We start from the raw sequence: 13,940 nt of genomic DNA on the forward strand, positions 1-13,940 counted from the left end.
CTCTTAAATTGGTCCCATAGCTTCCTCCCTTCACATGCGCGTGACGAGCCTCCTCTGCTCAGGTGGAGAGCAGAGACAGCCTAGTAGGACCAGGCAGTTTGGCACATATCAAAGAGGCCAGGCGGGCCAGGACTCGGGGGCCTAAATTGGAAGCATGGCGTGACTATCGAGTGCACAGAGGGAGAAGAGTCTTTGATGATAGTGTGCTCCGAGCTGACCCCTAAACACTGATACTCACTGGACAAGCAACACAAAAGAGCGCATGATTGGATTTGCTTCTTTTTTCTGTCCCCCGGTTTTTTTGCGGCTTTAGGAAGATATGTCCAGCAGGGTTTTCAGAGCAGACTTCGAAAAAAAGCGAATGAAGTCACGTTTCACATCCTCTTGGCATCCAATCAAGAAGCATGGATGATCCTTTTGAAATGAACACAAGACCTCCCATGAACTGACTTTACATTTTTTTAATACATGTACAATGGAGTACTTAACCTACAAAGTCGTGGCACTGACCCGCTAACACTTGGTTCCAAAGCTTGAAAGTACCTTCATGATATGTATAAAAAAAGTATGACATTGTAATCAGATTCATAATTCATCACAAATTAAACATCCTGGAAACAAGGCTTTAAGCTTTAAGAAACAGGTTTTCCAACTATAAAACGTTTAATTTCAGCAAGGGGGGGGGGGGGGCAGCATGTATCACAGGGACCAGTTGCAGTTTGCTGAGACTTAACTGGCATTCACTTTCAATTCCCTTCAAGTCATAGAACAGACAGGGGCAGCACATACTGACAGGTACAAGTTACTTCTTCGACGGCACTTAATTAGTGAGTCCGTGAGTGATTGGTGTGTGTATGTAGTGTGTGTGTGTGTGTGTGTGTGAGTGAGTGAGTGAGTGTGTGTGTGCATGTGTGTCTGCAAGCAGGTTTATATGTGTTTGCATGCATGGGTGTGTGTGTATGGATGAGTGTGTGTGTGTGTGTGTGTGTGTGTGTGTGTGTGTCTGTGTGTGTGTGTGTGTGTGTGCCTGTGCGTGTGCGTGTGTGTGCGTGTGCGTGCGTGTGTGTGTGTGTGTGTGTATGCGTGTGTTCTTTGGCACAGACACAGAGCCAGTGATGGCTGCCTCATCTCGGGCCGCTACTCTTAAGCTCTTCACTTTCCATTAGCGGTGAGCTGGGCCAATGGGCTCCTGACTGACTGCATGGCCAAGAGACAGACAGAGAGAGAATGCACAGAGGGAGTGAGGAGGAGCAGGAGGAGGAGAAGGAGGAGGAGTGGGAAGGAGCAGGGACCTTGTCAAAGCCAATGACCCTCAGGTGGGCCACAGCTATAGGCACGACAGGAGCCATCGTCCCCCAGGGATAGGAGGACGGAGTGTGTGCGAGTGTGTTTAGTGATAGTGTCTGGGATGTTTTGTTAATTAGTGAATGTGTGTGTGTCTGTGTTTATGTGTGTTTGTTTATTTGTGTGTGTGTGTGTGTGTGTGTGTGTGTGTGTGTGTGTGTGTGTGTGTGTGTGTGTTCGCGTGCATGCGTGCGTGTCTTTGAGAGACTGAGTGAGAGAGAGACGAAGAGAGAGAAGGAGATGGGATTTGCCACAGTCTGGTTACTTGTTGATGACACTATTAAAACTTTGGATGAAGCAGTCTTAAAAAAAGAAAAAAAGGTGATTGGAGGCCTCCCCTTTGGAACTGCAGGAGGGAAAGAGAGGCGGGGGGAGGAGGAGGAGGGTGGCTGTCTCTCACTGAGTCTCCGTCAGTCCAACTCGGTCCGAAAGCTCCAGAACCGGAGTCTGTCCTTCCTCTGCCTGGGCACCTTGCTTCCCGTCTCTCAACCCTGCAACACAAACACACAAACACACACACACACAACACACACACACAAACAAACAAACAAACAAACAAACACAGATGCACACACAAACACACAGACACACACAAAAGCACAGCGTTAAAGCACAATAAGAGGTATTTTGATGGAAAATGTCCTCGCGGATGGGGAAGTGGTGCCCCTGCCTCGCTTTTATTCCAAAAGGCTTTTAAAACCCCCCGCTGCATTTGAAAAAGTCAGGCGCTGTGGCAATCAGAAAGGTCACGCCGCCCCACAGAACACACGTGTCCGCTTTACTTAGGACGCCTGCCGCCGGGAAACCCACAGGCGGTGATCTCCAGCGCCTCATACGCTGTGTAAATACCCGGTGCCTATGCGGTGATGGGAGTCGATGCGTAAGGTTCCAGCCTGAGTGAAATGCGTGCGAGTTCTCTCTCCATCATTGTTGACACTAAAAGCCCTTTATTTTGCCTTGTGTGCGCACGGACCCGGAGAGGAAATTGGACCAGACAGGGAAACAGCGTTTCACATGTACACATTATTTTCACAGCAGGAAAACCTGTTCTGTCAGGTCTATAATGTCTTAGCCGCTGTGGATAAAAAAAAGGCAGTCTTCCGCTAGCCTGCAGAATGCTATATGACACTGTGTGTAGTTGGGTACAGCGGGTCTATGAGAGGATGGCATTCTTCTGCTGATAAGTACCTTCCCTTGAGGCACACTTTCCCTCCTGAGACAGTGAGTAACGAAAACAAACTGGGAAAAAAATCAATGTTTCAATCCTCAATTCACACACACATACACACACACACACACACACACACACACACACACACACACACACACACACACTGTCTGGGCCAGGGAAACAGTCATCTCAATCGGCTCCTGCCCCCGCCCCAAATTAAAGTAAAAAAATGCTGTATTCATGAATTATATGTAATCATAACACGTCTCATTAAAAAAAAATCAAAATACGGGCTTGTATTAAATCATGTAATATTAGTAGCCTAGCCTATTAACTCATCAGATAATTTTCACTTCCAAAGTTCGAAAGGATGAGTTGTTGACAATCACCTTTACAATGTAAATCTAAAGTTACGTAAAACAAGACAATGGCACGTGTAGGCTAAGGGAGCGGATGTAAAAAGTAAAACATCATCAGCCCCTCAGTTCTCTGTGAATTTGTGCCCTTATAATTGCAACTTTTTGATCAGGTTTTAGGTCCTTAAAGTCCAGTCTGGCCAGCTGGCTCTTTACTGAAAGCAGTGCCGAACCATAAATCTGTCTTGAGACACGGTAAAGCGCAAATAGTTTTTCATTATAATTAACTAGCTGTTTTTGTATTTAGCCAGCTGGTAGATAACCACTTAAAGTTACAAATAGCCTACTGTTTTGGCTAGCCAGCCAGCTAGCTAGCTAACATAGTAGTAGACTAACAGTAACAGTAATTACAGTAGCTAACAGTAGCTAGTAAGCTACCGGACATGATAAGGACCACATGTTGACTGTTGTGGCAAATGTAGCAACAACGTCCCAACTTTCTCCTTTGATGCCTCAGCAGAATATCTGTCACATTAAACTGGTATCTCAACACACAGACACAAAAATCACCATCACATTAAAAGCATAATGATGTCATTGTAATGTAAAGCTAACGATATTCCCCATGTCATCCAGTATGCAGTAAAATCCAGCAAAAGTCTCGACTGCTGACTCCCATCGTCAAACGCGTGTTTCAGGCGGACAGGTTTACTGTAAACACTGTCACACTCCTCTGGAAGGTGAAAAGGTCGACCGAGACGGAGAAACACACGATTGACAAGGTGGTGTGTGTGTGTGTGTGTGTGTATGTGTGTGTGTGTGTATGTGTGTGTCGTGGCTCTGGCCCTAGTCTGGCTCGGATACGGCCCAGGTCTGGCTCAGATACGGCCCAGGTCTGGCACTGCAGACACTAATGGGGAGTCACCTGCCGGCTCTTTTCTCAGGATTAGTCATCAGAGATAACTAATGAAGGGGAAACTAGATCTGCTATAAGGCATCTGAGGCATTTCAATCAAGGTTTCAGAATTGACTAGAGGTGAAGAAAACACACACACACACACACACACACACACACACACACACAGAGACAGACACAGACAGACAGACACATTAAACTGGTAGCTCTACACACAAACACACAAATCACCATCACATTAAAAGCATAATGATGTCATTGTTTTTGGTCATTAAAACCCTGCAGTTTCAATTCCCCTCTGTTGCAGCTTTCTCATTAGCACAGATAACCCCAGCACAACTTTTAATGTGCTCTCTCTTCACTATCCCCTGGCTCCCACTGCACACTTCATGCTGATACACACGCACGCACGCACACACACACACACACGCACACGCACACGCACACGCACACCCACACACACACCCACACACACACACACACACACACACACACACACACACACGCACACACACACACACACACACACACACACAGTCATGCACATATACACACACAGAGGCTCGCACAGATACACAGCAGAAGGTGATCACATTTAACACAGAAACACACACACACACACACACAACACACATGTACACACACACACACACACAGTCATGCACACTTACACACACAGAGACTCGCACACATACACAGCAGAAGGTGATCACATTTAACACAGAAACACACACACACACACACACAACACACATGTACAAACACACACACACAATCATGCACATATACACACAGAGAGACTCGCACACATACACAGCAGAAGGTGATCACATTTAACAAAGAAACACACACACACAACACACATGTACACACACACACACACACACACACACACACACACACACACACACACACACACAACAGAAGAAGCTGTTCGCATTGCATCATTTAACCTGCGGGAGAATTAGCTTGGACCGAACTTAATTATGTCACACATGAAGCCTTCCCAGTTTAAGAATTAAAAATAGAGGCGAAGAGGAAGAGGAAGAGGAAGAAGATGAAGAGGGGAAAAAGCAATATTGGAAGGTAGAACCGTGGCGAGTTGGTGTAGACATACAATTAGAACCAATCACCCATACCTGAAAAGGTGCCGCCTGACTACTAAATGGCATGTAAGTGTCCTCCTCTGTAAAAACAAGAGAAGAGTGTTTTTTTTGCCTCTCTCCATCCTCAAGAAAATCACGGGGGGTGGGGGGGGGGGAGATGGAGGGGAGAGGAGAGGAAATAAGATGAACTCTCACAAGAGATCCAATATAACACTTCAAAAGTTGACACACGATTAATAATTCAGGCTTCATAACGTCAGGCAGGGCGAGGCGTAAAGCGCGCTGGCAACTCTTGATCTTACCTGTCAGTGTTAGCGGAGCTCATTTTGATTTAGATTCGCCGCGATCGACTAAAACTGCCGACGCCGAGCAGATGTTGCTCCCGCTCCTCCAGCATGAGGGGGAGGGGGGGATCACACACACACACACACACACACACACACACACACACACACTTCGCCCTGTCACTCTTCGCTTGTGTCATCACTTCGGGCTGGGCCGAGACAAACTCACCACATCTGTTTAAGAGCCCGGGTTTTAATCTCCAGAACATCTCATTTCAGCGCCGCTTGAAATTCGACACCTAGCTCCGGCTTCAGGAGTCGACAGTGAGTGCGAGGATCAGAATGCGAGGGAGAGGTATGCATAAGCTTTCGAATGTGTGTGTGTGTGTGTGTGTGTGTGTGTGTGGGAGGGGGGGGGGGGTGCAGTTATTAGAAGGAGAGTGAAGGATGAAAGGAAGGTTCTCCACCTGAGCTGCTGCACTCTGGGTTACATCCATCAGCATCCCAAACAAACCTATTCGGATGAATAAAAAGCCCAGAGTCTCTCCCTCCGAACAAAACAAAACAACCCTCCCTCCCTCACACACACATATACACACACATATACACACACACACACACACACACACACACACACACACACACACACACACACACACACACACACACACACACACACACACACACACTCGCTCGTTCTACCTTCCCCTCTCGTGTGGTCTCGTGGGTCATGCGAGCCTCGCCGCCGCCGCCGCAATCCATCACAAGAATGAACGCAGCCCAATATTTTCACACCTGCTCACTCTCCAAGGACAGAGAGATTCGATTGGGTTTCCCCAGCTGGATAGGAGTTATGCAGCGCGCGAGGATGAGAAGAAACAGAACAATAAGGAGATGAAGGAGAGGGAGGATGAGAGGATGAAGGAATACACGAGAAGGAAGGAAAGAGGAGGAGGGGGTAGAGTAGGATGAAGAAGAGGAAGGAGAGAGGAGGAGGATAAAGAAGAGGAAGGAAATAGGAAGAGAAGTGTTTTGACAATGTAGAACAATGATTGACCTTCACCCCTTATTAGATCACCTACCATGTTAGTGAAAAGGCACTCTAGTTTTACCCTAAAATGGAACAACTTGCCACCTCAACATCGAACCCTTGCAAACTCCCTAAAGAGGAAAGTAAAACGGCAATTGTTTCAAATTGTTCTAAACGAGACACTACTCTCAGACCCGTCTCTTTCTCTCTCTCCCTCTCTCTCTCTCTCTCTCTCTGTCTCTCTCTCACACCCTCCCTCCTGCTCCCTCCAGCTCTCCCTCGCTTAGAGGTCTAACAAGTCGAGGTCCTTATAGACTCCCTTCTCCTTATTTACCAGCACGCCTTTCCCACTGACAGACACTTCCATTTGCAAAGCGAGCTCGACACGCGGCCTCGCTAATTTACTCCGGCTCCACAAGGATTGTTCACTTAAGAGAAACAGCGTCCCGTTGAAGCTCGTCGTAATGAACTACCCGCCCGACCCCCCGCGCCAGGCATCCACACTTCGCCGCGCCGCACACCGTCTCCTCTACTCATTTGCATTGAAATGGAAGTGCCATATTTCATTACCTTCCTTCTGCGCGTCGCACATGTGTGTGTTTGTGCGTTCGTGGCTCACGGCTAACGGCTTACCGCTAACGGTGGGGAAGGAAACCGCTCCTGAATCGCCCGACCGCGCTGACGCTAATGCAAATGATAGCCACAATAACGATAATGAATTTTGCGGGAACATGAGGTGGGGCTCGTGCGGACGAGCGGAGGCATGCAGCACTGCGCAGGTTAATGCCCCCCCACCCCCCCCCCACCCCCAATGCATGGCTCAGACGCATCACACTAACTCCTAGCTCCACGCAGGACAGATAGTGGGACTGCCTGACAATTATCCCCGAGATGCTAGTGATGAAATGTACTTGCTGACTGGTAATGGGTTCAATGCATGGAGTGGAAATATGGTTAAGTGCTTTTCTCCCCCCGCCACACACAATCTTCTTTCATTTAAAGGTTCTATTATGTGTATTTAATAGGAGATTTTTTTCCCCTCAGTATATGTTCAAACAGAAATTCAATTCTCGCACAGTGTAAGTGTAAGAATTCCAATTTGTGCACTGTGTCAAGTATAATGATACATGCAGCTGAAATATTGGATGCAACCTCCTCTCTTGTGAACACTTCCACTGTATGCTAACATGTTCTTAGCCTGGGTTGCAGTTATAACGAAACATAATGAATTTTTTTTGCCTTTACGGCGACTCTGCTAACAGGATGCTATGAGGAAAATTGCAGCCCTGCTTGTTCTCGTAACATGTGGCCACTAGAGAAAGCATGTAAGAACCACAGCAGTGGCGTCCATCCTCCTGAGGGAAGTGTATTAGCACGGAAGGAAGGAGCTGGAGAATTGAGTATGCACCACCAAGTGTCAGTATTCAAAGGGCCTGGAGTTTCAGTGGGACTACAGGATAACCTACATACTCTCCGCTTGATACTCTACACACACGCACGCTCACTGGCATACACACACTCTCACTCACACATCGACCCTCTCTCCTCTCTCTCCCTCTCTCACACACGCGCACACTTATGTATGCTGTATGTATTAATGCATGTAAGGAGGGCGTGTGCAAATCATGTCAAGGGGATTTGGGGAGAGTATGTGGGGGGCGGGGGGTGGGGGGGTGGGGGGTGCTGCAGGGATCTTCACACCGCCACCGCTCAATCCCTACATCATCAGCTAAATAAATAACACACACACACACACACACACACACACACACACACACACACACACACACACACTGACACTGTACATGTACTTTCTCTCTCGCTCTCTCGCTTTCTCTTTCTAATATGCATGTTGGCCCTTCTCTCCTCTCTCCCTCCTCTCGTCTCCCGTGCTCTTCTTGAAGACCCCATGGTGTTAATTATTCTGGCTGTCTCCCCTGAAGCCAGAGCCTGTGCTGGAAGTGCATTAATCTTGATTCCTCTCTCCAGTACAAAGCCTCGTTTCAACAGACTCCTGTGCTAAGCCCCAAAGGCGACGGGTTCAGAGGCAGAGGAGAGGAGAGGAGAGGAGAGGAGAGGAGGAAAAACTAAAATAAATGAAAGGAGAGGAGAAGAGAGGAGAGGGAAGTAGAGGAGAGGGTAGAGAAAGAGAGAATGAACAAGTCCAAAGTCCAAAAAAACTGGAGAGAGAAACAGAGATCTAGAGAAAAGAGTCAAATTGTTTGTTTGACAATGCATGCAAATTTCAGGCCGCCTACAAACACAAACATGAGTGTGCATACACACAAAGAGAGAGAGAGAGGGCAAGAGAGCAAGAGCAAGCTTTAAATCATCAGTCTATCTAATGTGTTTTGCAAGCCTTGTGGGAGGCCACTGAATGGTGCCAGTGGTTGCTACGATACAGTTCATATGGATCAGGCCAATCTAGAGAAGCTGTTGTTCTAGAGAGCTGACACTAGTGGATATTGCACGCACACACACACACACACACACACACACACACACACACACACACACACACACACACACACACACCCACCCACACACACATAGAGATACACACACATTCTGCAAGGTGATGAAATGTATTAAATACAGGTATATGTTCTGTGACCTGTCCAAAATTATGTATGTATGCAGACACACACACAACACACAACACACACAAAACACACACACACACACACACACACACATACATACACATTCATACAATCATGAAGTCTTCGCTTTAGTCACCCTTTACTTCCAGCTTTTATCTTCTCACAGAGTAAGGGTTGAATATTGAGGAGCTGAATTGTACTCAAGAACTTCCCCCAGCTTCCCACAGTGATAACAGTGTTGGTGACAAAGTGGGTATTCATTTCAAAGTTCTGAAACTCTACGTTGTACCGGCAGGACAAAGAGTTGGGTTTCAGCGCCGGTGTTTCACCTTAGGGAAACGTTCCCGCTGTGGAACCTTGTCATTGCACAGCGCGTCTCATGCATTCTGAGAAGGGGGACGGCGGCATCTCGTTCTACCCGGACCGTGATTCATCACTGCCCTCGCTTTGCAAAATGAAATTGAGTGGACCAAGTGCGCCGCAGCATTCTTAAACATTTGTCCACACTTTTTTTTCTTGTCCTCCTTCCTAAAAGAGTCATTCCAGATCATTCCTTTTTTTTCCACAGGACGTTTTTTTCCTGTACACGTTTTTCCTTCCATGTATGAGTGAGGGGCTGCTTGACGGCAGGACAGGCAGAGAATCAGTATTGGTAATTGCCGTATCCCTTTTTCATTTCGTGTGACAGGACTCTTTCGAGCTGAGTCTTCACTTGGACTCTGGTGGAAATATGATCCTTCAATTTTTTTTTGTTAATTTACTCCCGACAAAACACTCTCGGAAAAAAAAACCTCCAAAGCAAAACTTTGACATCAAAAGGATCTGAAAGCGGCTCAGCCATTTTCCAGCTCCAATGCTGGGCTGAGGCCTGTGACGTGTACCGTTTGCCTCTGATGGGGAGTCATGTCTCACACACACACAGACACACACACAAACACACACACACACAAACACTGCTGATGGGGAGTCATGTTCCACCATCAGCAGCCGCCGCTCAGCTTGTCAGCTCCAGGAAACGCTACAGAACAGGCACTGGCACCGTCTCCCTCTCCAGTGTCCGCGCTTCCGCAGCGAAAACAAACACACTTCTGAGAGACATCCGGCTGCACCCAGACAGCATATATGCGACCCCCCCCCCCCCCCCCCCCCGCCCCACACACACACACACCCCTTAGCTATACAACTTTACACCCCCTCCCCCACTACGATTCTGAGAGATGTTGGGTAGGTGTGAGTGTGTTGGGTGTGTGTGTGCGTGTGCATGTGCGTGTGCGTGCGTGTGTGCGTGTGCGTGTGTGTGTGCTTGTGGTGTTGGGCAGGGCTGAGAGCCGACACCAGAAGCTGGGCTCAGGGCTCTGTCCTCTCACTGCCCGGGTGCAGGGGTCCCCCGTCACACACAAGGTGATGCCTGATGGAGTGATGAGCCACAGGCTGACTGACAGAAGGCCTCTGGGAATTGTTCCCTCCAACACACACACACACACACACACACACACAAACAAACATCCTTCCCCCAGTACTCAATCCAACCCTCTTCTCTTTCTATGTCATTGGATTGGTTCTGGTGTGGTACCACTCCCCATCTCTCTCTTCCTTCCCTCTATCTTTTCTCTTAGTCCTCTCTCTCCCTCTCTCTCACTGTGTTAGACCTCACTCCTCATCTGTGACATGGGAGCAGCAGTAGAGACTAATTGAGCCCCACAGCAGGATGAGTCCAAGTTACGCCAGTAGTGTTTTTTTGCCTGCCCACAGAGGAGCATGGTCAAGATTGTGTGTGTGTGTGTGTGTGTGTGTGTGTGTGTGTGTGTGTGTGTGTGTGTCTGCTTGGGCAGTCAGACGGAACTTTTGGTGTGTTCATTCCAATCGAATCTAATGGTGAGAAGATGGACGCAGGCTTACCACAGGGAACTGTGTGAAGTGAGATGGAGATGGAGGGATGGAGCGTGGGAGAAGACAACGACACACAGAGAGGAAGGAGAGTGTGTGAAGTATTTGAGGACGTTGTAGGTGAAGATGACAGCAGTGTTGGGGATAACCATCAACAAAGTTGACACAGGACCTAATGATAAGTGGCCCAGTAAAACATTCCTGACATTGTCACATGCATTGTTGCCAACATTTAAATATGACATAGTCCATCTTGTCCATCCCCCTCCAGGGTAGTTGTTGGCGAAACGGCCATATAGCCTAATATTCCTGTCGAGGATGTTTAGTGTTTGTGCTGCATTTGTTTGACCAAAGGATATTGTGAATGCTCCAGGCAGGATTAGCTAACTACAGAGGATATTCTGTTCTCGTTTCAAAGTTTTACCAAGCCCACAAAAAAAGCACAAATTAAGGTAACCAAATCCATACCTTTTGGGGGAAAAAACATCAGGTAGTGGGTTGGGCATATTTTGCTTTGTTTTATATTAGAGGTGTAAGTTGAGATCGGGTTGAATTAATGCATTAATGCGTGTGAGTGGACATGTACATCATTGGTAGGCCTACAATAATTCTTGTCGTGTTATATATCAGTTTTATTGGTTATTTAAAGACTTTTTTTCAGTTCCTATTAAAACGTTGGGGATTCATTTACGTTTACCTGTGCCCATCCCTAACACACACACACACACACACACACACACACACACACACACGCACACACACACACCCACACACACACACACACACACACACACACACACTCACACACAAACACAAACACACACACAACACCCCCACACACACACACACTTTAACAGAACATTCAGGATTTGTGGAGAGTAGTCTCTATTTGCCGCATCAGTGGCCTTCTCCACAATTACCACATTCACACATATAACTGTGTCACCCTGGATTTAAAGCTCAACACGTGTTGACTTCAAACCTTCTTGCAGTGCATATAGAAGGTGCACAAGCACTTAATATTTACATTTAGTCATCTGGCTTAAAAGCCACTTACAAGTCAGGTCAAATGCAAGAAGGTAGCTGGCCAAGGAAAACACCAACACCATAGTCAAATGGTTTCTCTCTCTCTCTCTCACACACACACACACACACACACACACACACAAACACACACCTCAAACTGCCCACACAAACCCTTCCACACACACGCATACAAACACACACACACTCACACACACACACACACACATACACACACCCACATACTGACACACACACACACACACACACACACACACATTGGTGACAGCAGCAGGATCAGTACCAGAGCAGTATCCCCACCTGTTCCCCTTGTTAAGACCCAGAAGGTCACCCCCTGCTGGGGGGCTCACTTTATGCTAACGCCCCTTAGGAGGGAGTAACTCAGCCAGAGGCTCTGCTCTACACACTGAAATAGGCTCCTCTGTTTTTAATCTGGATATATAAACTGGATCTTTAATTGGTGTCCTCTGCCACAGGCATACATATGTGGACACGGCCATGCACACACGCACACACGCACACACACACACACACACTCCCACACACACACGCACACAGACCTTTCAGCCTCGCAGACTAAAAGGTGACTACAGCACAAGGCAATTTTAGACTTGACAGCTCCTCCTCCATTTAAACAGAGATATTGAACATAAGTACAGGGACTGCAGCTAATTCTGTGCTGGAGAGCTGGGCGTTAGGTTCAGGCACGGGGAGTGTTGTCCTCCTCCCTAATTGTCCCTATAGGGCCTGGCAGTGAAGAGGCATTAATAATGTTGCCATTAGAAAACTCTCCGCGGTCCCCTGCAAACATGTGTGTGGATCATTACCAGTGTCTACTGAGAAGGAAGGAACACACCACTCCACTGCAGATAGTGTCACGGCACGCCATCTGCCTGTGCTATGTGTGTCCACACACACACACACGCAACACACACACACACACACACATGTGACAATGGAGGCAGGAGTGTTTTCTAAGAGACGGTGACGTGTGGGAAAAAGATTCTCATCCTCGCCTCGTTTAGATCACTGACCTTGCTGTGTCTCTGAGCCGTCTTTTATTTTCTCTCTCTCTCTTTCCCTCTCTCTCTCTCTTTCCCTCTTTCTCTTTCTCTCTTTCTCAATCTAGCTGACAGCTTCCTCTCCTCACCTACCCCTCCCTTTCATTCTCTAAATGGACCGCCTTCACTGGATGGTATTCAGGACAAATAACAAAATCATCTAGCCAGCCTTCACAACGTCTGCCTTGTATGCCATAGCAACTGAGATCTACCAAAACAAGCAGCGTTCTTAGGGACTGGAGAAAAGGTGTGTGTGTGTGTTCGGTGTATGTGTGTGTGTGTGTGTGTGTGTGTGTGTGTGTGTGTGTGTGTGTGTGTGTGTGTGTGTGTGTGTATGTCTGTAGGAATGTGCAAAGGCAGACACAGATGAGTGCACATACCTAGTCTTGCAGAGCTAGGTGCATATGATAGTATAATAATAATATACATATGCAGAGAACCTCTAGGGGATTTGGCCTACATGTGGGAATGAATGAATAGGGTTTTTACTGTGCAATCAGCCCAGCACCTCCAGACAGCAGTGCTCAAGGTAGCGATGCTTATTTAAACTGAACACTGCAACAGCGAATGCCGCTTCTGGCAAGTTGTATGTCGAGTATAGAAGGCAAACCAGGCAAAGCGTATCTATCTGTGGTGGAAACTGGGTATTCATGCAGGATAATTAGATGCATATGAATTCTGCAATTAAATATGACATGCCCTCAGCTGCATACATTAAGCAATCAATGAAAACACCATGGTAACAATATTAAACGAAGCAACTCATCATACGTATGGAACACAGAGTAACCGCTAGAGCCAGTGTTTCTTCAACGGCGAAAAAATCAGAGACAAAAATCCAAGCTCTGAGACGAGTGTGTCCATGGGTTTGGGTAGAAATACCAATTATGAGCAACACATGCTGAGTGTGATGATCTGAATCATCAGATTCATCAGATTCATCAGTTCATCCCTCAGTGGTAAATATGCTGTGTCTGTGTATGTGTACGATATAAAAGTTGTACATTTCCCTTGTACAAAAGATGCTGAAATATGAACAAATCTCTGCAGTATGGTTTTTGAAAATATAATGAATATAACTGGTTTTGTGCGTCACATATGTAGAATTTCCTCGTTCTCTTTTCTCCATTTCAGTTCC

The 13,940-nt window shown here is 47.0% G+C and overlaps 1 protein-coding gene across 1 annotated transcript in view; it reads right to left on the reverse strand.

Moving 5' to 3' along the window:
- Positions 1 to 1,478: 1,478 nt before the first annotated feature.
- Positions 1,479 to 13,940, reverse strand: part of cd276 (CD276 molecule) — a 115,300-nt gene continuing 102,838 nt past the window's right edge. Inside the window, exon 7 of the mRNA XM_012834397.3 lies at positions 1,479 to 1,835. Coding sequence (XP_012689851.2) covers positions 1,741 to 1,835 — 95 coding nt within the window. The 3' untranslated portion in view covers positions 1,479 to 1,740. The remainder of the gene's footprint in view (positions 1,836 to 13,940) is intronic.

This window comes from Clupea harengus, chromosome 20 (assembly GCF_900700415.2).
Source record: "Clupea harengus chromosome 20, Ch_v2.0.2, whole genome shotgun sequence".
Classification (NCBI taxonomy): Eukaryota; Metazoa; Chordata; class Actinopteri; order Clupeiformes; family Clupeidae; genus Clupea; species Clupea harengus.